Raw genomic sequence first — 19992 nt, 5'->3', positions numbered from 1 at the left:
GCCTTCATCCCTAGCCTCTGGGTCTCTGTGGACACTGGGACACAGGCCTTCATCCCTAGCCTCTGGGTCTCTCTATTCTATGGCTAGGAGGTAAACAGCCCCTTCTGCCACGTATGTCTAAGTCACCTATCCAGCCAACCTTGGTCTGACACCTCCAAGATCATGAGCCCAAATCGTCCCTTTATACTGAACTTCTCAGGTATTTGGTCAAAGCAACAGAAAAGGAATGTGATAATGTGCAGTATTTTAAATGTTCAACATAATAAGGTCGGTTTTAACAAAAACAAGTGTGCTGTGAGTGAAGAAACTCCAGTCAGCTCAGGCCTGGCAAACATGGCTCTGGCAGGCCTTGCCCTTCTTCCCCATTGCCTCTGAAAACCATTAGATTACATTCCTGAAGCTAGCTGCCAAGATTCATCCCACAAAGGCCACTTTCTACTCCTGAGGCTGACGACCAAGATCCTGCCATCAAAGTCACCTATTAGCATGCCCAGTTAAAATTAAACACCTCATCCTAACATTGGATTTCCTATCTTACTTTATAAACCACCATTTATCCATGGGCCACATCTGTCTCCTCTAGCTAGACACAGTCCTTTGTCTTTGCTGGCCCCCAACCCCTACTGGGACAAATAACTCTGCCCTTGTTCCCTTCCCCTTCTTCTATCTCCTGTCTTTGTCTCTTATTCCCCTCCTTCTGTCCCTCTGGGACAAATAAATTCTCTCTGTGCTGAGAATTTGATCTTGGGGCATCCTGAGCTGACTCTGAGTTTCCCTACAGTGAGAAAGCAAACAATTTAGGGAAAATCATGAGGCATTTTGATACATACCAACTCAAAAGAGTAGTCAAGTAATTAAGAGGGGAACCACACGCTTGTTTAGCATCCTTGTTTTCCTAAGCTGGTTGTGGGTGAGGTTCCTTCCTTCTCAGTTGATGCGAACAGCATTGGGATACCCCCCCCCCCCGCACCCATGCAACTCTATTACAGGATGCTTTTAGCTGTCTGCGTGATTGTGAGCGTGTCTTGGCCACCTCTGGAGCTGATCACATGCTCTGTAGAGCTGGATAATGGTCATGGTTTTACCTCTCAGCACCATAGCAAGGTTTTGTTTGTTTCTGTCAACTAGGTAGGTAGTTCGTTACCAGAAACTACCACATGTGCCACATCTGGAAATGAACTAAAAATATTAATGTTTCTTCCTGGTTAAGTAGTGCTAGCTTCCCAACATTGTCACGGAACACCAGGAAGCAAGTAACTTAGAGAAGAAATGTTCAACTCAGTTCACTGTTTCAACTCACGGTCCCTCGGCTCTTTCTATGGGCCTGGGTGAGGCAGGAAGTCATGGCAAAAGGGTGGGGAGGAGGAAAGCTGCTCTCTTCAGGGTGGCCAGGAAGCAGTGACAATAAGGGAGCAAGTGAGTGACAGGTTGTAGCCAGGGAACAAGAAACACCCTCTCCAGGGCATGCCTCCACTGACCTAAAAATATACCCCAACTGAGTTTTATACTTTCTTCCAATAACCCATCAGTAGATTAACCCTTCAATGAGGTCAGATCATCCATTGCACAATTACTTTTCCAAAGCACCAGCTTTGGGACTTTTCCATATTGAGGACCAAATCTTCAACACATCAACACTGGGGGGATTATTTCAAAATGAAGCCATAGCAGAACCTGAAAGGGTCTGGGTCTGTACTGTAGTGCCAGCTCCAACCCTGCTCTTACTCCTGCAGTGGAGACATGGCAACCAGCCATGCTCTGCAAGTCCACCCGTGCTCGGCAAGTCCACCCGTGCCCGCCAAGTCCACCCGTGGACCACAGTGCCTTTCAGGGACTCTGGTGAGGACTAGCTGCTGTCTTCATTGGCAGAGCTAGAGGATTATAAGAAGCATGATGCCCAGTTTTTTTGGGGAGGGGATGAGAAGCTGACTGTCCTGTTTGACTTTGCTGGGAGGTTCCCTCAGCCTGAGGGAGAAGAAACAAGTGGGGAGTCCACTTGACTGGGAGAGAGGAAGGCAGGCTTGTGGGGGCTAGTGCTGTAGAGTGGGGATCCTATGCCAGCGCCGCTCCCTTCCTTCCTCCCTTCCCACTCTCAACAGTTACACTCCTCAGTTACAACCACAGTTACACTCCTCAGTTACAACCACAGTTACACTCCTCAGTTACAACTCTTGGGTTCTCCTTTTCAAGAAGGAAATCAAGATCCCAAGAGTCTTATGCCCAGCCCACAGCCACAGGCAGGCTGTGGCAGAGTGAGGCATGTCATGAAGTTAATTCTACTCAGGTGTGTTGTAGAAGGCCACTTGTTCATTTCCCGGCCGTACAGACTCCCCCAAATAATCACACAGAAACAGAATTATTTAAATCACTGCTTGGCCAATCACTTAAGCGTATTGCTAGATAGCTCTTATATCTTTGGTTAAACCATTTCTATTATTTTATATTTTACCACAAGGCTTGTGGTCTGCTGTCAAGGTTTCAGCTGGCAGCTTGCCTCTTTCCCCTCTGGCGACTCCATGGCGTCTTCTGACTCCGCCTTCTTTCTCCCAGCATTCAGTTTAGTTTACCCTGTCTATCTCTATTCTACTCTATCACAGGCCAAAGTAGTTTCTTTATTCATTAACCGATAAAAGCAACACACATACAGAAGGACTTCCCACACAGCAGGTGTTAGTGATTTACAAGGCTTTTCAAAGTACGATCCAGGGTAGGGAGACAACTCAGTCAGCAAAGTACTTATCTTTAAGCATGAGGACCTGATTGTGACCCCCACAGCTTATATTTAAAAGAATAGCCAGGTATGGTGGCAAGCAGAGGTCCCTATAAGCCATTGGCTCCCAGCCTAGCCTATTCAGTGAGATCCAGGCTAATGAGATACCTTGTCTCAAAAACAAGGTGGATAGCACATGAGGAACAAGTCCTCAGACTTCTATATTCATGCAAGCACACACATACATATGTACGCGCACACACACACACACACACACATCAAATAAATAAATAAATAAATATTTTTAAGAGAAAAGTTCCAGATCAGCTTGGATATGTTATGATAGCATCTATGAATGGTAGGAACTGTGTGTTTTTTTTTTCTCTCAAATCAGTCAGAGCATCCTATGGAAATAAACTATATTCAAAATTCATATAGAAAATTTTCATTGTCATTTACATTTGGAAGGGAAATAAATACCAGGGATGAAACCCAGGCTTTGCACCTCCTAGGCAAATCCTCTTCCCTTAGCTCAGGCTGACCTTGAACTAATGGCCCTGCCTTAGCCTCTTCACAGCAGGATTACAGGGGTGGGCCACTGGAAGACTCATTTTCTTTTCTTCGGCTATGTGGAGCCTCTGCCTACCTCTGCTATAAAGCAGGGAGCTACTTTCGGTTTCTGAGAAAGCAGAGCCCGCCTCTCGCCACCAGGAGGACTGAATGAAGTATGATAGGCTTGCAATCCAAACCCACACTCATGCCCAGCCGCCCCAGGTCACAGTTCTGATAGCCGCAAGGGCAATAATGAGAACATTTTAGCCTCTCAAGGGTTTCACTTTGACTGTTGATAAATCTGTGCTTTATCCCGGAGAAGTTCTTGTAAGACTTGGGGAGCGTGCGGCGCATTGCAAGCGTCACTGACCCGTGGCATGCTGCTATTTCCTGTGTTTCTGGTAGATTCCTCCCAGTCTGGCTAGGGGAATGCTGCCAACCCGGAGGGTGATTATTCGGTGAATATCGGGGCCTGTAGTGGAGAGGGTGGGGATCCCCACAGTAGTGCTTTTAAGGGAACTGCCCTAATGGGATTGGGGTTGTCAACCCCTACAGTGTTCCCCCTAGCTTCCTCAACTGTACCCTCCCTTTCAAAACCACACAAATTCTGGGACCAAAAAGGTGAAGTCAGAGGGTCCCCTAAACTGTCTCTAGCTACCACTATTGACTCAGAGCCTCTTGCCGTAAGCTCCCCTGGCCTTCCACCCAGCCATGAGCCCCTGGAGACAGCTGGCCTACAGGAGCCACTGTGCTTTCGTGGTGTGAAATGGGGCCTGTTCCACCCTGACACGCCCATGTGTCTGACTCAGGAACAGCCCATTTGGATTCTGAGACCGGGTAGAGCGACCTTGGATGCTGCCTCCACCTTTCTTGTCCCTTGGTAACACCTCTGCTGTATAGCATGACTCCCCAGGACGCCCACTGCAGTGAGCCAGGCTGCGGCTCAAGTCTCCTAGTGTTCCCTCCAGACAGCGTCCCTTCAGAAAACCCCCAGACTTAGCCACTAGAAATAGCAAGTATATTTTATTAACAAATGAGGTGGTAAAAGAACATGTTATTTGGCAACATCCCCAACCATCCCACCCTGCTGGGCATCCCCACATGCCCACCGTGGTGGTGGGTATCTGCCATGCTTTGCTGGCTGATCTGAGTCTTGGCTGTGCTCGGTCACCCTCCAACTGCTGAGGACATGACCATACTTCCCGCTCACAAGCAAGGGAGAGAGTTTTGCTTGAGATCGAAGGACCATTGAGGCAAGTCCTGCTGCTGTGGAGGATGGGAACTGATTCTCCCCCCTCCCCCGGGGGGGGGCAGGTAGAGATGGGGGAAAACTCTAGGCAGGACCTCAGTACTCTTTAAGGCCTAGAGTTCCTCTGAGATGGATCTAGAGGGCATCCTCTGATTCCCATTTGCAGCCAGGGAGAATCCAGAACGGAAACCAAAGTCTGTGATGAGCCCTTGACAATCAGCTCGCTGGGGGCCCTTGAATGAGCCCTCCCTATGGTGGACCTACTTCAATAATCACGGCTAGGAGGAAGGAACGGATCTGTACAGTGGGAGGGGGTACTGAGCAGAGGAAGGAGCTTTCAAGATAACTGTGTGGTCACCAAGTGCCTTCTTTGCGAAAAGCTGCTGTCGGCTCTGCCCAAGTTCCCAGCTCTTTCCTGAAGGCACCATCGGTCCCGTGAATCCTGCAAGCAGGCTTCTGTGGGAGCTGAGGCTGGCCCCCTGCTTCCTCTCCTTTCATCTTCAGACACTTGTGGATATGCAGGGAACCTCTTTGTATAGAAAAACTTGCTGGTTTTGAGTGATGACAGTGGCTCCTAAGAAGCTCTACGTCTGCACAGTCCCAGCCATGGCTTGGGCACTGCCAGTCTGAGCATCTACAGGGGAGGGTTCCTAACAGTCCCCTTGCTGCAGGCCCTGCACAGCGTCCTGTGTCTCTGCTGACTGCGCAGTGCTGTCTGTGACCAAGGAGCAACCTACGTCAAAGGTCCAGCCCAGGAGAGTCCATCAGAAACAGATGATCCGCTTCTCATTCTCAAAGACTTTGGCCTCCTCGGGCTTAATTAGGTTTCCGTTGAGACTAGTGAGAAGGAGAAAAAGCAAACTTCACACAAAGTGTTATAGGATAGCATCCATCCTGTCCCAATAAGGAACTCCACACACTGTGTGCGTCATACAACCCTGAATTAAAAAGCACACCCGATGTTAATACCAGCCTTTCCCTGCTGCCCTTCCTCTGTTGACTACACCTCACAGGGCTCACTAGCGGCCTCTATAAGCCCAAGGTTAAGTGACACTTTCAGGTCTTCTGGGCCTTCACAGAATTTCAGCTGTCTTGACTTCTTCCTCCCTGCGGCACTGTGTCCTCTCTCAGGTGGACACCTTAGACTCTTCGTCTTTCTCCTGTCTCTGGGTACTTGTTCTTGGCCTGCTCTCTCATGCCCTCCAAGGCTGGGGACCAGCTGGGCCCTAGGTTCCTGGCCTCTGTCTTGCCACAGCTGGGTCAGTTAGGCAAGCTTCCTCTTGACATCTTTCTCTGGATGTCTCCACACAGTCCAACGTTGCCACAGCAGCCCAGAGGCCCCAGCTCACTAAAGAGTCCCTCCCTTCATTCAGTTGGGTCAGAACCCGAGGCCCCTCTGTGGTCCTAGTTCCCCTACAGCTCTCTGAGTGCCCAGACCCTTCCGTGGACCCAGCAGGGTCTTACTGACTGCTCTAGGAGATGTGCTCAGGCTGACCACATCCTCTTCCTGTTTCACGCCCGTCACCAGCTTTCCCCTGCTGCCAGTATAAAGGTCAAAATTCATGATCTGACCTCGAGACCTTTCAGACCTGGGCTCTGCCTATCTCCTCAGCCCCCAGGGGCTCCCTCTTCCACACCCACAGAGTCTATAGCACACCAGCTTACTGTGGAGTTCTTTTTTTAAAAAATATTTATTTATTATGTATACAGTGTTCTGTCTGTATGTATGCCTGTAGTCCAGAAGAGAGCACCAGACCTCATTATAGATGGTTGTGAGCCACCATGTGGTTGCTGGGAATTGAACTCAGGACCTTTGGAAGAACAGGCAATGCTCTTAACCGTTGAGCCATCTCTCCAGCCCCCTACTGTGGAGTTCTTTAGACAGGGCCTATTAGTTTATTTTCTGGTTGCTGTGACAAAGGCATCTGAGGAAGGAAGGGTTTATGTCAACATGCAATTTGAGGGAGGAATGGCAGAAAAGCCAAGGTGACTTGTCACATTGCATCCGCAGTCAGGAAGAGAGAGATGAGCGCTGACCCTCTGCTTGCTCTCTCATCTATCTATCTATCTATCTATCTATCTATCTATCTATCTATCTATCTATATCATCTATCTTCTATCATTTATCTTCTATCATCTATCTATCTTCTATCATCTATCTATCATCCATCTATATATCTATCTCTACCCCTATTCAGTCTGAGGCCCCAGTACACAGAATGTTGCCATCCACATTTAGCATGGGTTTCTCCATATCAGTTAATTCAACCAAAACTTCCTCATAGACATGCCCAGAGATTTCCCTTATAGGTGATTCTAGATCCTTTCAAACTGACAGTCAATATTAATCACCATGCAGGGTCCCATTATGTAGAGCAGGCTGACCATGCTGCTTCTGCCTCAGTCTCCCTCCAGATCAGGCTAGCCTCAGACTCCCATAGAGTTGAGTGCTGATAAATGCATGTACCATCATATCTGACTGCTTGTAGTTCTTGGTGGACACTTCTCAAACTCTGGGCCTTTGTGTGTGCCCTTCTCTAGCATGTAGCACTTTGAGACCTACCCCAACCTTCCAACTTCCATTCATCCTTGACGGCTTAGTCTAAAATTTCTTCCTTAGGAGGTCTGCCCTGTGTCCAGCTCCCTCCTGGCCTTGCCTGATCCTGCAGCCTTCGTGGTTAGACTTGGTTATTTCCCATTCTGTGCTCCTTCCTGATCTCAGAGTGAGCCCATGAGGCAGTTCACACGTGTTCATCATTGGAGTCTTAGCAGCAGCCCAAGGCGGGCTCTCAAGTTCATGTTGCTCAATGACAGATAGAGACATCACGCGAGTGCCTGGCAGTATCAGGAGGCAGACCTGATCCTAAGGCCCTCAGTCAGGACTGCCTCACAGAAAGTTTGGCCTCAGCACAAACACCACAGTATGTTCTGTTGGAGTTGGGCTCTAATCTCTGTGACGGTCTTTTTCATAAACGCTTTGCTGTGCGACCATGAGTAAGAGCCACATTCTCCATGATGGTCAACACGAAAGGATGTAGAATTACCTCAGAGGCAAGAGTCTAGAACCAGCATTTAAACAGATCTGTCTAGATGCACTCCTCAGGCAAGGTGGCTGAGACAGCGCAGATGCTGCTGGTACCTCATTGCCCTTGGTTGCTGATGTGGGATGCCCGTCTGTATGCTGTGAATACCTTTGGTTAATAAAGATGCTAATTTGGCCAATAGCCAGGCAGAATAGAGCTAGGCAGGAAATACAAACAGATACCGGGAGCAAAAGGGTAGAGTCAGGGAGATGCCAGCAGCGTCCAGGCAAACAAGAGGTGAGGTAGCAAGCCACGAGCATCATGGTAAGATATAGGACAATAGAAATGGGTTAATTTAAGTTGTAAGAGATAGTTAATAATAAGCTTGAGCTAATAGACCAGTCAGTTTGTAATTAACATTAAGCCTCAGAGTGGTTATTCAGGAACGGGTACATGAGAGAGAAACCTCCAGTTATGGGTTTCATTTCAAAATAATGCTGGCTGCAGCCCTTGGGCTAGTGTGTGACCCAGCGACATTTCCAAGGCAAAGCTAATAACACCTTTCAGCAGCTAATAACTGGGGAGGACTATATCTCAGGAGGTCTTGGGGCTTGAATTTCTCTCCCCACTCACACGGGAGAAAGTGGTTAAGGGGATCCACCCCCTGAACTTAGGGCTTGGGCTCCTAGTGAGGCTGTTCTGTAAACCTCAGGGAATCCACAGTTGCCTCTGTGTTCTCATCAAGAGTTGGTTCTGCTGCTGCCAGCTTCCCTGGATCACACTGGGAGGGAATACTCCAGGCCTGGCTTCCAGGACACATTTCCAAAACATTCGCGAATACTCAGGGCCACTGCATCAGGCAAACAAGAGCTTTAAAGAGCTGGGGCCCCTCCAGTCATGGAACTGCTGCCCCTCCCCACATCGTCCTCACAGTCAAGGAGGAAGTGGGATCACTTCAGGATCCCATGAAGTGATCAGTGGCACTCACTCAGAGACCATGAAATCGGGTGTTGTGACAAGAGCGTGGTCTTACCAAATCTCTGTTATGGTGGTGTTCTTCTGCAGTGCCTCAGCCAGCTGGGCTGTCCCCGTGGCTGTGATGTGATTTTGGATAAGCCTGAAAGGAGAGTACACCTGTGTCAACACAGAAGACTGGGTCCAATCTGTATCCTATGAGGTCAGGGTTAGAGGGTAACAGGATCCCCATAATTCCTCATTGGACTACAGGGCCTCAGACACACGAGAACAAAGAACAGCACTGAAACTCCTTAATGTTTGCGTTTTACATAGTGATTGTGATATATCAAGATTCATACATAGCGTAATTGTCAACAGATACCCCCGTGTATGTGTGAGTGTGTGTGTGTGTCCCTGTCCTTCATTGCAGGGATCCTCAGCCCAAAAGGACTGAACAACAAGAGCAATCTATCTGCCATCTCCTTCCAGATAGTTAGGCAAAGGCAGGGCAGAATTTAAGGTTTTGGGTATTTAAGTTCAGAACTTAAAGTAGCTACCAACTTGTCATCAATTCTTTGGGAACCCAAAGACTTGTAAGATGGTGGCAGGTTCTTCCCAACACCTAGAACAGTGGGCAGGGAAGGGGTTTTCTGCTGCTGTTACTCACAGTACCAGTGATGGGGCACTGATACACAGAGTTTCACAGAGGATGTGTGCTGTAGACTGACATGAGTCAAGTCAAGCAAAGTACATGCAAGGCTGGGGGGCAGGCACTGCCCGGAGCCCTGGCCTGCAGCTTGGAGCCCTGGTCTGTAGCCTGGAGCCCTGGCCTGAAGGCTGAACCCTGATCTGCATACTAAAGCCCTGGTCTGCAGCCTGGACCTGGGTCTGTAGCAATGCTTTCACCCAACCAGAAAATAGATTCAGAAAGAGGCAAGGATATGCATGGACTCTTCTTCACCAGGCTGTGGGCATATGAGGCCACTGCTAACCCCAAGTCTTCGAAATTCTGGCTACTAATCCATGAAGGAGCCCCTCCAGGAAGACAAGGGCTCTGCTAGCAGGATGGACGAGGGACTAGGGACAATGGGAGCTAGCCTGCCCACAGAAAGACAGCACAGCAAGGTTGTCAGAGACTCTCACCACCCCTGTGTCTGGCTGAAGAGCACTGGAGAGCATCCTGTGTCCCTCACTATGTTTCACCTGTAAGATGGAGTAACTTGGACAGGACTTCCCTGCATGCTTGATGTGTGTCATTTCAGGAAAAGATAGAGCGCAGTGACCAGAGGGGCAAAGCTCTCATCATTGTATCTTGAGATGCAGAATAAGCTCTAGGGCCAGCCTAAGCTATGGAATAAGCACCTGTCTCAAACGAATAAAATAACAAAATATGAGACAAGAGAACAGGAAGAAGCAGCACACCTAGTGTACCAGAGGCAGATGGCAGAGCTGGGCACATTTGGCTACCACCGCCCCATCTCCAGTTAGAGCAGCATGGCTGTGCACCCCCTCTCTGAGCCTCCCGGGCTCTGCAACCTGGAGGGTCCAGCACTCAGAGATGGGAACAGGGGAAATCTGAAAATTGAAGAGAAAAGGAAGAAAGGGAAAAACCTGGCTTTCCCCAAAACTTCAAATGTAAGGGACTCAGAATAGCTAGAACTGTCTGGAGAGAGAACAAAATTGATTACAGAAGGACGGTGAGGCCAGACATGGTGGTGCATGCCTGTGACCTCAACACTTAGGAGGCCGACACAAGAGGATCCTGAGTTTGAGACAAGACTGGTCCACACAATGAGATTCTGATATAAGAACCGACACATAACATGACAAGCTAGACTCTTCCTGGACGTGTAATCAACTGTTGGACAAGCATGCACTGATGGTCTGAGCTGCTCAGCTGATGCTCCCTCAGAACGGACGTCTATGTGGAGAGGATGAAGACTTCTACCTTATACCACATTCTAAAGTTAACTCCAAATGGGGGACCAGGGAGACGGCAGGTAAGGTGTTGATGCCCGAGCGTAAGGACCCGCGTCGAGATTTCTGGCACTCATATAAAAAGAGGATCACTGGGGCTTGTGGGTCCTGGTACAGTCAAATCAGTGAGCACTAGGTTCTATGGAATGTTTTGTCTTAAAAAATAAAATGAAGAAGAATCAAGAAAGACACTGGACTTTGACCTCTGATCTCTACACACGCACACACACGCACACACATATATACACACACACCTCAATATGTCCACAACTGTTCACCTAATTTAAGAGAAAAACTTATATATAAATCTTTGTGACCTTGGGTTAGGCAATATTCCATCAAGTAAAATTCCTCAAACATAAACAGCTACAGAAGAGGTGGGCAAATTGGACTTCATCAAAACCAGAAATGGCTGTGCCTCCGAGATCACTATCAGGGACTGAAAAGTCCAGAGGAAGGAGACGATGCCTACAAACCTATGTACAAAATGTCTAGCACACAGAATGAGGCGTTCTTACAGCTCAACAATAAACAGACGAATGACTGGGTTTTTAAATGAGCTAAAGGTGTGGAGATATTCGTCAGTGATAGGTGCCCAGGAAGAGAGAGGTGTGTGAGAAGATGTTCAACACTGTTGGCTCGTGAGGACAATCAAAAGCACAGTGTGCGTTCATACTCACTATACGGCTATACTCCAAGAGGGGCAACAGATCCTCGGGACACGGTGTCAAACTATCCTCTCAATATTTATGTTTGTACCCATAGAAAATGCTGCACTTGGCCTTGGTGAGAGACAATACTTTCGTGGCAGGTGACTCTTAGTGTAGAGTTTATAACTGGCGTGCAGCGGGATGTACATACCGTCCCTCCAATGCTTGGTCAGGGAGAGCACGAGAGCTGGAAGGCAGAGAGGGGATTGTTTTCTGGACGTGACATGGCTGTCACACCCATGAACTCGCAGAAGACATGGCCGTCTGCACAGACAGGGCCAGCAACATTCCATCATGGCTGGGAAAGGGGCTGATGAGATCTATTCCTCCCACAGAAGCTATGGGCGGGAGAACGGGGAGGGGGGGGTGTCATATTCTTCAGTGATGCGGTCAGTAGTGCCCAGCTCTAGTAAGTAACCCTCCACTCAGGCTCTTGCCAGCAACCATAATGAAACACAGAGGGACACACACAGACACACACACAGACACACACCTGTGCACACACACATACAACACAAAAGGAGGAAGACTTAGGAAGAAGAGGAGGAAGAAGAAATTCTCTGTGAAGGAAAAGAACAAGAGAGGATAAATTGGCACTTTGCTCAAAGAACATTTTATATGGGTATGAAATAAAAAACAAATCACATTTAAAAAAGAAAGCAAACAAATCCACTGCAAAAAAAAAAAAAAGGAGAAGCAAGTTTTGATGGGAATGGGGAGAAAGTGATCCTCACAATGCTGGCCTCCATTGTGGCAAACTGTGTGGAGTTCCCTCAGAAAGTCAAACACGCCTGCTCGCTAAGCTAGCAGCAAGTCGGTGCTTACGTATGTACAGAAGCAAGATGAAAATGCGCCCTTGCAAAAATATGTGTGTGAACTCTTAGAGAAGCATTAGAATAGTTAGGAAGAAGAAATGGTCCAACATCTATCAACTGGTGATGAGCAAATGCATCTCCATCCCCTGCACGCCTGCCATGTGTGGGCTAACCTTGGGAGCTGTGCTAATGAGCACAGATGAAGGGTCAGGCTCAATGGCTCCACTTCTATGAAATGCCCACAACTGAGACAAAAGTCAGAAATCTGTCACCAGGGCACAGAGATGGCAGAACAGGGCTTGGGGGAGGACAGTGAACACGGTCTGGACCTACACAGTCACAGCAGTACAACTTTGTGATTTGAGAAACCTCTAAACTTTCTTTTTTGGTTTTTTTAAGACGGGGTTTCTCTGTGTAGCTCTGGCTGTCCTGAAACTCACTCTGTAGATCAGGGTGGACTGGAACTCACAAAGATCCACTTGCCTCTGCCCCTCCCAAGAGCTGGGATTAAAGTCATACACCAACACCACCCAGGAAAACAAATAACAACAGAAGAAAAGAAAAGAAAACAAAAACCATCTATCAAGGGTGGGATGCTGTGATATGTAGATTTCATCGTAAAGACTGTGCAGGGAAGCAGAGTCCAGGCCCCAGCCCCATGAGCTACCATAAGTGCTTCAGTGTCTGGTTGACTTTCAGCATCTCGGCGAAGCACTCTGCTGCCTCGTCATTAAGTTCATTTTGGGTTAGCCTAGAAGAGAGGAAATGTTGAGTCAGGAGTGCTGATGGACAGATGTTGTTTATGAGTTCACAGAGCCACTCAGGGCCTTCCCCCAAGACCTGCATCACATGCTGAGGGCCAGGCTCCCAGTCTACCCTGAAATCCTGCATCATGGCAGGCAGGTAAACTCAAATAACGGCACTCGCTTCCAGTCGGTCCTTCCCTGAGCTGTTTCCTGCCCACCTTCCTGCAGTGTGGCTCCTCACCTAGACTTGGATTTTATGGAAGTGAAGGACCCACATTACAAGGAGCCAGTGCCTGCAGGTCAGCCTCCAGCCCCTAAACCGCTGAATGCCACTGGCAGCCCAATGCCCAGGTCACCATGGAGACCTGGGAAAACCCTGCATGGTGAACCAAGCGCAGCTGTTCTCTGAAGCTACTGTGAAGGACAAAGACCCCGTGACAAACTCGGGAAGCCTCTCGATTGCTCTGCACCCAGCAGCTGATGGGACAAAGCACTGACGCTCCCAGATGTCAACAGCAGAGGACCTTCCTGTTCTGATGGGTGAAAGAAGAAGACAGCAGTAGAACCGGCACTGTTTAAAAGATCATTCTTTGATCACATCTACCCCAAACTTAAATATATTGCATTTGATGAAAGTCATCAGACTAGAAATTCACCCTGATGTTGCAAGATGTTCATCAAAGCAAAAAAAAAAGGCAGTGGCATCTGGCATCTGTAATCCCAACTTCTCAGAGGCACAGACAGGGGACTTGTGAGTTTATGGCCAGCCCGGCTAACTTAATAAGGCTCTATTTCGAAATTAAAAAAAAAATAATTGAAAGGCTGTGAATACAGCACAGTGTCAGAGCTCTTGGCCAACCTGCCCAAAGCCCTGAGCTTGAACCTCAGTGCTGAAAAGGGAAAAGATGTGTAACAAAGGTTTAGGCCTTGCCACACACACTGGGGTATTGTGCTCATGATGCAAAATATGGACTATTCTAGGTGCCTGCCAACAGAAGAAACTGATGAAATAGGAAGCACCCATTCAAAGGTGCATTGTGCTTTAGAGACAATAAGAGAGAATAAATAAGGAGGCCGTGCTAGGGTGCCCAGGAGACCAACTTGCTGTGGGATGAATCCACACGCGTGAAAGGTGCAGAAGGACCCATGGCTTGCGCTAAAAATTTTGCATTCTTGTCCATGGAGAGCAGTGGCTCTCAACCAGGGTGGTTTAGCTGTCCATGGACACTTAACAGTGCCTGGAGGGAGACCTTTTGGCCTTCACAATTTGAGGTGCTCCTGGCATCTAACAGGTAGAGGCCAGGGATGCTTCAGTAGACCATCCAATGCACTGGGCAGCCCCAGCCCCAGCCAAAACGTCAGCAGCATGGCAGTGAGACATCCTGACTGGAATGGACATGTCCAGTATGCAATGCATAGTGAAGAACCCTATTTATACACTAACACATTTATATTTATTTATATATTTATACATATATTTGTATGTATTTGAACATACAAACATCTGGAGAATGGTAGTATTTGAAAACCATGAGAAATCCTTTCTTCTCCTACTTTTCAGATTTTCATCTGCACATTTTTTCTAAAAAGTATATGTTATTTAAAAATATTAACATTTTGGAAGGAAAATAATTAAAAATGAGTTCATGGCAACAGATTTAGTGTCAGGGCTCTCAAAAAGATGATTTGTGGTACTGTTTGAATCAGACTCTCACGACAAAGGCCAGGCTGGTGTTAAACTTGCAGTCCTTCAGCTTCAACCTTTTGAATGCTGGGGCTACAAGTGTTCTCCCCTACACTGGGCACAAGATGGGATTTTCAATAACTGTGTGTAATGGTATATATACTGATGGTAACTTGCCAGGATCTTAGAATCACTGAGGAGACAAACTTCTGCATGTTGTGGGGGGAGTTTCCAGCCCGGGTTAATGGGGTAGGTTAATGCAGGCAGATGTGGATGGCATCATCCCATGGCCACAAGCATCACAGCCAATTGAAAGAAAGCAAACTGAGTATCAGTATTCATCTCTCCGAGTCCTGACAGCATCAACTCATGCTCATGTTTCCACTGCCCTGCCTTCCCCATCGGGATGGAAGGTAGCCTCAAACTGTGAGCCAGAGTAAATACCTTCTCTCCCTGAGTTACTTTTATCAGGCATGTTGTCATAGCAACAAGATAAGTAACTAATACTAGGTTAGCAAGATCTAATGGGCACCGGGAGGCAAGAGGATGACACACGGGGTATTGCAATTTGCTCACAAAGAAAGCTAAGGAAAACGAAGGATTAAATGGTCTTCCAGAAAGGTAAGGGTGACGAAGCATAAGAATTCCAGGTCTCTAGTAACAGGCGGGGCACAGAAGCCAAATCGTAATGTGTGCACATGGTAAGAGGCAGCTGCATGGGTGAATGGCCATGCAAGAGGGGGACGTGGGTATTTTGGACAAGGTCCATGAAAGCCAGGCCTGGGTGAGAGCATTTTGAAGGGATTTCTGGCACCTTCACAGAAGCTGAGGGTGACAAAGTTCACTTCGTCCGTGTATTAGTCCTGGGTTTGGGGAAATGGCTTGGGAAAATTTAATTCTCCTTTATAATGGAGACGCGCTTTTCAGTTTAGATTCCATAACTTTGGGAATAACAACCAAACCCAACCCTTGGAAATGACTCAAGATGTTACCAGAATATTTTCAGAGTGGTGTTGTGCTTCAGGGCCTGTGCAAGGGTCTTCCCTCCCTCAGGGGAGATGTCATTGGATGCAAGACTAGAAAGAAAAACACAGGGGTTGGGTTACTACAGACACATCCACAGGGGGCCTTGCCTGCAACATTCAGACATCTGGAAAGTTCCTGTCTAGACACAGACCCAGGCAGGAAGCAGAGCACTTGGCCCATAGTAGCCTGGGCTTGGCAGTCTAAGAGTATGAGGGCAGGCTTATGGCTGTTTCTGAAAAGACCAGGTGGAAAACAAAGGCAGAACTCGGGGGTTCGCATATGAGCTGAAGGCCAAGGAATCCTGGTGCTCCCAAAGTGGACTGTGCCAGGCTTGTGCATAGGGCATTCATTGGGCAACTCAGATCACTGGAGAGTTTCAGAGACCCATGAAAAGACCTTGGAAAGTCCTGAACCCCCTTTCCACGGTAGAGCCTACAATACTCCAAGATTCCAAGATGCTGGAATCAGGCCACGGTGCTTGCTAACGGAAGGCTGTCCATTATCTCAGAAAAAAGAAAGAGCAGCAAAGGGGCTAGGGTCCCTCTGGTTTTGTCTGGGCTTTAAAACTGCTCCCAGCCTCCTCCTCCAACGGTGTGCCTCAAGATGGCTGAGGGACTGCAGGTGTCCCAAGTCTCTCTGTTGTTCACTGAGCAAAGCACCTCACTGCATGCCTCACACCCACGGAGAAAAACTTGATCAAAAGAAGTCATGTGCCAATCAAATTTGCCCCAGTAGGAAAGCCAGCCACCCCTTCCCAACAGCCCCCCCACGGGCCCCAGGAGCACACCTCTCAGAAAGCATGTTACCTGAGGTTGGTCAGGCTGGGATGGTCCCTCAATGCTTCTGCGAAGGCCTTTGCCCCTTCATCCCCAATCTGATTGCCCCACATCCTGAAAGCAGAGGCAAGCAATGGACTGTTACACAGTCACATCTCCATCTGATGTCAGCTGCCCCTCTGGATTCACTTCCAGCAGGCAACTGCCGGAGGGGTGACCTTGATCCCAGCCTGCAGCTGCACAAGCAGCCTGCCCTGGGCTCCCAGTTATAGAGAGGCCTGAAAGCAGTAGCAACCTCGAACACAGACAGGCAGATCGGCAGGTGGTGCGGTTTGAGACCAGCCTTTCTGAACTTTGCAAACGCTCTTTGCTGAGACCCTCAGCCCACAACTGCCCTAGAAAGTAACTCCCAGGCTACCCTGGCCTGAAAGGAGGGCTAGCCTCCCACCCTGGGTCAACAGTGGGCAAGCAAAGAGGCCATTGATGATTTTGGCCTCCCAGGAAACCAAGGCGTGGAACTGTGGCTAAAACCATCTAGAAACCTTCCTTGTATGTGGTAAGAATGCTGCCAGCCAGGCCCTGCGTGACACTAGAGTCTCGGTGGCGAGTTAGAACAATGAATGAAGCTGACTTCCCTTTCCAGAAAGACCTCTCAGAGGATTATCCAACACATTCTGCATGTTGAGACCCTCACCTCAGGCTCTGCCACTGGGAAGAGGAACCTCAGAGGAAAAAAATGCTCCCATCTTGATTGATGTGGGAGGGCCCAACCCATTGTGGGCGGTGCCACCCTTGAGCAGGAGATCTTGGGGTGTCTAAGAAGGCGGACTGAGTGAGCCTGGGGAGCAAGCCAGTAAGCTGCATTCCCCTGTGGGTCCTGCTTGAGTTCCTGCCCTGACTTCCCTCAGCGATAGACTGCGATGGGAAAATGTAAGCCAAACAAACCCTTCCCACCCCAAGCTAATTTGGGCCCATGGTCTTTATCACAACTAACTTAAGACAGCTGTGCAACCCTACATAAACATTAACATGTCTTAGGCCTCAGTTTCCTTCTCTGTCAAATGAAATAATGAGGTCATTCTTCGCAGAGCAGTGAAGAAGATTCTGTGCTTTCACAGACGCGAGCACTGGCCTCTGTCTCCAGGGAGCAGAACAATGTGCCCAGCCCACGCACAACAGGGTCTGACCTCTGCAGTAAGACCCAGCAGGCTGCTTTCAGGCATGGCCTATGAGACCCCGGTTTCCAGTACTTTGCGGAGAAAATACATGCACAATACCAACTGAGTAGCATCAATTTTGTAAGAAAGTGTCAGACTATGACATGAGACTGTGTGAAAAATGAAGACAGAATTCAGTCCACGTGGGTTGGTTTCTGCTCTGTAAAAGGAGTAATGGGGGAGAGAGGGAACTGAAAAGAGTTCCCATGCTCTCAAATGTCAGTGGCGAGTCTCTTATTTTAAATAGCCCAGGCTGGCCTTGAACTTGATATATAGCTGAGACTGGTCTTGAACTTGTGATCCTCTTGCCTTCACCCTCCAAATTCTGAGATTACAGGCATGTACTATTATACCCAGCTTCAAAGCAATTCTGGGAAGACAATTTTTGTTATTGTTCATATTCCCCATAGTATCTCAAGAAAACCACCGATGTTCTCTTTTATTTTTTAAAAAGATTTATTTATTTATTATGTATACGACATTCCTTCCATGTATGCTCGCATGCCAGAAGAGGGCACCAGATCTCATTATTGATAGTTGTGAGCCACCATGTGGTTGCTGGGAATTGAACTCAGGACTTCTGGAAGAGCAGTCAGTGCTCTTAACCTCTGAGCCATCTCTCCAGCCCCATGTTCTCTTTTATAATCCAGGAAAAATGACAATGCCACAACGAGTTTTTTAACCACCATGAGATATACCCCTCCTACCATTAGGATGGCTGCTGTTAACAAAACGGGGGGGGGGAGTGCTGGCAAAGAGGTGGAGCAAATGGGACCCACGCGCACTGCCGGTGGGAGTGTAAAATGAAGCGCTGCTCTAAGGAACACCACGTGCGACCTTCAAGAAATCAGACAGAAAAAACAGGGAGCTGGTTCTGAGAATAAGAGGACCTGGGTTTGATTCCCAGCATCCATATGGCAGCTCACACTTATCCATAAAATTAGTTCCTGGGGATCAGATGCCTTCTTTGTCCTCAGTGACACTAGGCATATATGTGGTGCACAAACATACATGCAGGCAAAAGACCAATATCCATAAAAGTTTAGATTAAAAATCATAATGAACCAAGAAGTCAGAAACTGAGTCAACACTCTACTGCAACCCAGTAGGGCGTTTAAGCACAGAAAGTACGAGCAGGATCTAGCAGGAATGTCTGTGTACCCAAGGCTATCAACAGTGTCCACAACCCAGGTGTCTAGTGACAGAGAAACCAATGAGCAAAATGAAATGCAGATATTCTGAGGACAGTCAGCCTGAAAGGAAGGGAACTCTCACATCTGACAACAGGAATGACCCTTGGGGGTGTCGTGCAAGTAAAATAAGCCATCACCAAAACAACAACAAACCTCTGTGATATCTTCAACTTTGGATCTGGATGCCTAGGAATGGACAGCCAGAGCCAAGAAGCTCCTTGGAGAAAGATGGTGTTATGGCTGCCTTACATAAATGCACTTAACACCACTGAATTACATAATTAAACATGGGAAAGGTGGTTGAGTTTATATCATGTGAATTTTACCACAATTTTTAACATTAAAAAAAAAAAACAAGCTAACCAGAGAATAGTAAATTCATAAAAACAGGACCAATGTCTGGCAGCAGTGAACACAGAGAGCCAGGCTCCCGTGTCCCAATCACAATGATGCTGATTTCTAAATAAGTAAAAGTGTGTGAAGTCCCTGTGTTACACTTCCCACCCATTTTTCATGCAGAAGCCATCAGGGTGTCTGTGCTGCCAGCCCCAGGGTCCTTGTGGCACACTGATGTCCAGAAGAGCAGCTAGTGCCCGCGCAGACAGCAGGCTGTATACACCGTGTGTGTGTGTGTGTGTGTGATAGGGTGTCCCTTCTACTTACCCAACATCAATGATGGAGGTGCTGTTCTTCACAGCCAGAGCCACACACTTCCCACCCTCACTTGTTATTCTGTTTTTTCCCAGTCTGCAGGGAGAGACATGCATGGTTAGCCTCTGTATAGGGACTCCACAGTAGGCCACCCTTCTTCCCGACACTGAGCCCGCCTACGCTTTTTTGCCAGGGTGATCTTGTTCACACATATATCCATGCCTGTGGCCTCCTCTCAGGGAGGGACCCACAGCCTGGGTTGACCCTATGAGGTGGCCCACGATCTCTGCTGGTAGTCAACCATTGGAGCCTTGCCTGGGATTCTCAGAATGACCCCAGAACTACCACTCTCTGTAGTAGGCTCAAGAATGCCCACATTTATTGACAATGGTCAAACTAAGTGTTTCCATTATGAAGAGGGCTGGATGATTATCAGCCTGAAGGGGCACATCTAAGACAATGCCAAAGATCAAGCTCCCCAGGAGAAGAGGATCTTTGCCTGGTATCCCCAAAAGGGCAATAGATACAACCCTTCCTTCCAGCCAGTAGCTAGGGAGATTAAAGAGCTAACTCTCCACTGCCGCCAACAGCCAAACCCCACACTGGGTCATGTTTCCTCCACAAGATGAGCACATCTGGCCAGCTGGACTAGTATGGCCATGGGGCTGGCAGGGGCTTTAGGGTGAGACCTCTTTATGATGACACT

At 48.1% G+C, this 19992-nt stretch overlaps 1 protein-coding gene across 3 annotated transcripts in view; it reads right to left on the bottom strand.

Moving 5' to 3' along the window:
* Positions 1–4273: 4273 nt before the first annotated feature.
* Nod1 (nucleotide binding oligomerization domain containing 1) overlaps positions 4274–19992 on the bottom strand; it is a 51999-nt gene continuing 36280 nt past the window's right edge. For all 3 annotated transcript variants that reach the window (XM_005360818.3, XM_026786042.1, XM_026786041.1), the window contains exons 7-12: positions 19299–19382; positions 16256–16339; positions 15416–15499; positions 12661–12744; positions 8568–8651; positions 4274–5348 (exon numbers count right to left, since the gene is read on the bottom strand). In XM_005360818.3, coding sequence (XP_005360875.1) covers positions 5276–5348; positions 8568–8651; positions 12661–12744; positions 15416–15499; positions 16256–16339; positions 19299–19382 — 493 coding nt within the window. In that variant the 3' untranslated portion in view covers positions 4274–5275. The remainder of the gene's footprint in view (positions 5349–8567; positions 8652–12660; positions 12745–15415; positions 15500–16255; positions 16340–19298; positions 19383–19992) is intronic.

Source organism: Microtus ochrogaster, linkage group LG3 (assembly GCF_000317375.1).
Source record: "Microtus ochrogaster isolate Prairie Vole_2 linkage group LG3, MicOch1.0, whole genome shotgun sequence".
Lineage (NCBI taxonomy): Eukaryota > Metazoa > Chordata > Mammalia > Rodentia > Cricetidae > Microtus > Microtus ochrogaster.
Note: the sequence above shows the minus strand (reverse complement) of the source record. Positions and strands in the feature narration are given on the sequence as shown.